Here is a 3121-nt window from a genome sequence, read left to right on the forward strand (position 1 = left end):
GGTTATCTTTCACATCGGTGCTGCAAATGTTAGATATAAATACTAATGGATGAACTCTGAATCTCTTAATTTTCACATTGCTTGTCACATTTATGAATTAAATAATTTTAGAGATTAGGTTTTTCATAGATTAGGATTATATTGGATCTTTTTCTATGTTCTACTCTAAACAGATCTCTCTGATCTTTCAGCACTTGTTACCTCATGGATTTTTGTCTTCAGAGCAAATATTTATTAGTCCCTGGCTCTGCAGAAAAAAACATATCAATAATCCAATCTTGGTATATACAATGGTATTCCAAGCATCCCATTTCCTTTGGGGACTGACAGGACATTCTAATACAGCACTGTAATAACCAGGTCACTGCACAGACTGTTCAGCTCTTACCTGCCCTGGAGGTCCTGAGTCCACACCAGTGGTTGTGTTTGCATCAGACCCTGGAAAGGTACACAAATAATTTGGGCATAGCCTGATATTTTGCTTTTACTACTACAGCATTAGTGAAGAAATATGTGCACAGTTCCCACAATATATTTGTTTCATTAGAACAAAGACAAAAAGGAAATTTTACTCTCCAGGCTTGTAGCTTCTGAATTTTGAATTTAGGTAATATTCAAGCATGAATGTCACAGTCACCAGTCATGCATTTGTCCAGAACCTGACAAGTAATTTAACTGCCAAGTGGTACTTGGCAATTAGGAACTCAGAGTAGGTTTTATTTCTGATACCTGCCAAAAGCTACGACAGTTGTGCTGACACACAGAATCCTCATTCCCCTCAGTTTTCTGATGCTGTGAGCACTGCAGAGAAGTGCCACAGGAGAGGATTCAGGAGACATTTAGGAAAAGAAAAATGAAAATGTAATTCTACTAAGTGCAGTTGTGGGTTTGTTTTTCCCCTTCAGAAAGTGTCAAGCCAATTTTAAGACAGAATTTTGTTTGATCTGAGATGTTCTAAATGGAAGTCTTGCTTCATGGTAAAATGGCATTTTGTTCAGTTTTCAAACACTTCATATAAGGGGAAAAATTATTTCAATTGACATTCCAGAACAAAACATTTTGTTCTGCTGTTTCTAAGGGAGGATCTGGTCTGTGTAGCTTAGTGCATGATGATGTTCAGAGTAAGAGTCTGTCTGGGGGGAATGTTTTTCCAGCACTGTGAACCCTGCCATTAAAATTTCATTGGATGTATCAGCATCAGGCAGAAAATACCCACAAACAAATATTTCTGACCATTTTTCAGATTTCAGTAGCAATCCTTCATGCTTTCCTGACACATGGTTTGCAGTGTCATTCAGGCACTTATAAACTTGACACCATTTTCACTGCTACACTGAACACAGACATTGTCACTGCTATGTCAGGTGGAATCAGGAGGAGGAGCAGAGGGAGTCTGACCTGGAGATCAGAACCAAGTGCCTGTGAACAGCAGCACTGTGTGTTTGTGCCTCTGCAGGAGTCTGAAGCAGGACATACCCCCTGTTTTCACTCTGCCCCTACCTGTGGGTGGCTCTGCAAGGCTGCTCCTTGACTTCCTGCCTCGGCGCGTTAGAAACCTCTCGCTCACCTTCTTGGCTTCTTCTAGCAATTCCAGGTTCTTCTTTTTGTCTTCCTCTGAGATTTGGATGTCTGGGAGCTGATCATTTACCAGATCAATCACGTGCCCACTGGTGTCTGTGTAGAAAACCTCAGAATTAGAGCTGTGCCTCCTATTTGCAGGTACACTGTGGCGTTTCAGGGTACCAAGAACAAAACACACTTGGAAGTTTGCTTTGAGCTTGCCTGTAACAAACACTAAAGGCAGCTCTCAGGTTTAGAGCAAGCCCTCAAAAACACAGATAATCCACTAACATCAAGTCTCTGTGATCAAAGACACTGCTATGTGACACTGGCTTTTCCAGCTGTGTCCCCAGCATTGTTTTTCCAGTCTCTAAATAAAACTGGCATCAGATCCCTCTCAACTAACAGTCACAACATTGATGTTATAGAGCCAGTTTTTCCATGGAATTTGTACATTCAGTTTTTCAAGGCTGAGATCCCACAAACCCCAGCAGTGTTCCCTGTGCACACACTGCACACAGGGGTCAGACTCCACAGTTAGGTCTGCATTGCATGGCACATTTTCTGAGAAAACATCCTAGCTGGAATGAAGAATCACTTCTTACCAACAGAAGTCAGTGAACTTGTTGAATTCCTGGTGGCACGGTTAGAATGTCTCCTGTGAGGACTACGAGGCCTAGAGAGAGAGGTGAACAAACAAAAACTACAGATTATGCCACTAAAAAAGGTCCTAATTATCTACAAAAACTTAACATTCAAAAGAAAGCACTTTGATTAAAAGAACGGAGACAAAAAGCATTTATTGAAGTTTCTCTCATCTCCAAACAACTGGAAAATGGAGGAGATTGCAGAAAGAAGGAAAATTGCAGAAAATGCACTCACAAAGGAGCTCTGAAATTTGCTAATAACCTCATACACTGTGAACTTTTGGATCCTCAGAAAAAAACCCTATATTTTTCATATCAGTATCATGACTTAAAACTTAGGTAAATACACATGGCAAAAGAAATCATTTTGTCTCTGTAAATTGTTACTGCACAGCACCTGAGACTGCTGCAGGATTTATGCACAGATTGGCAATGCATTCCACAGTACCTGTTAACCAGGTTTCTATCAGTTTCTGCCTCTGGAGTTCCAGAGTCCTCGGGAAGGACAATAGAGGGTGTGCTGCATGTGGTCCCTTCGACAGCAGTGTCCTGCATGGTTTGTGACAAACAAAGATGTAGTCAAACACAAATTCAAACCACTGAATACTGATGCTCTATGTGGAAAATAATGTGCATTGCTCAAATTAGCTAAAGGAGAAAATGAGTGAACTAACAAAGATCTAACTTTAATATGCCTGTACTTAAACTGCTAAAAAGAGATGATTGAGACTTGGAATCTCTCTTTTCTTTACAAAGTTTTAACACATGCAAGCTAAAAATTCCGTTAGAATGGAACCAATGAAAAGCACTAAACTGGCAGACACTGTTTTGTCACACAGCAAACCATTCCTCTGCCCCAGCACTCGGGTGAATGTAGGAGCTGAATGCAGTGAAGTGTGACAGCCTCCCAACAA

The 3121-nt window shown here is 40.7% G+C and overlaps 1 protein-coding gene across 1 annotated transcript in view; it reads right to left on the reverse strand.

Moving 5' to 3' along the window:
- MRVI1 (murine retrovirus integration site 1 homolog) overlaps nt 1-2762 on the reverse strand; it is a 19117-nt gene extending 16355 nt beyond the window's left edge. Inside the window, exons 1-4 of the mRNA XM_009080688.1 lie at nt 2656-2762; nt 2166-2236; nt 1501-1674; nt 389-438 (exon numbers count right to left, since the gene is read on the reverse strand). Coding sequence (XP_009078936.1) covers nt 389-438; nt 1501-1674; nt 2166-2236; nt 2656-2762 — 402 coding nt within the window. The remainder of the gene's footprint in view (nt 1-388; nt 439-1500; nt 1675-2165; nt 2237-2655) is intronic.
- Between the last annotated feature and the right edge of the window lie 359 nt (nt 2763-3121).

Source organism: Acanthisitta chloris, unplaced genomic scaffold, assembly GCF_000695815.1.
Source record: "Acanthisitta chloris isolate BGI_N310 unplaced genomic scaffold, ASM69581v1 scaffold11558, whole genome shotgun sequence".
NCBI lineage: Eukaryota > Metazoa > Chordata > Aves > Passeriformes > Acanthisittidae > Acanthisitta > Acanthisitta chloris.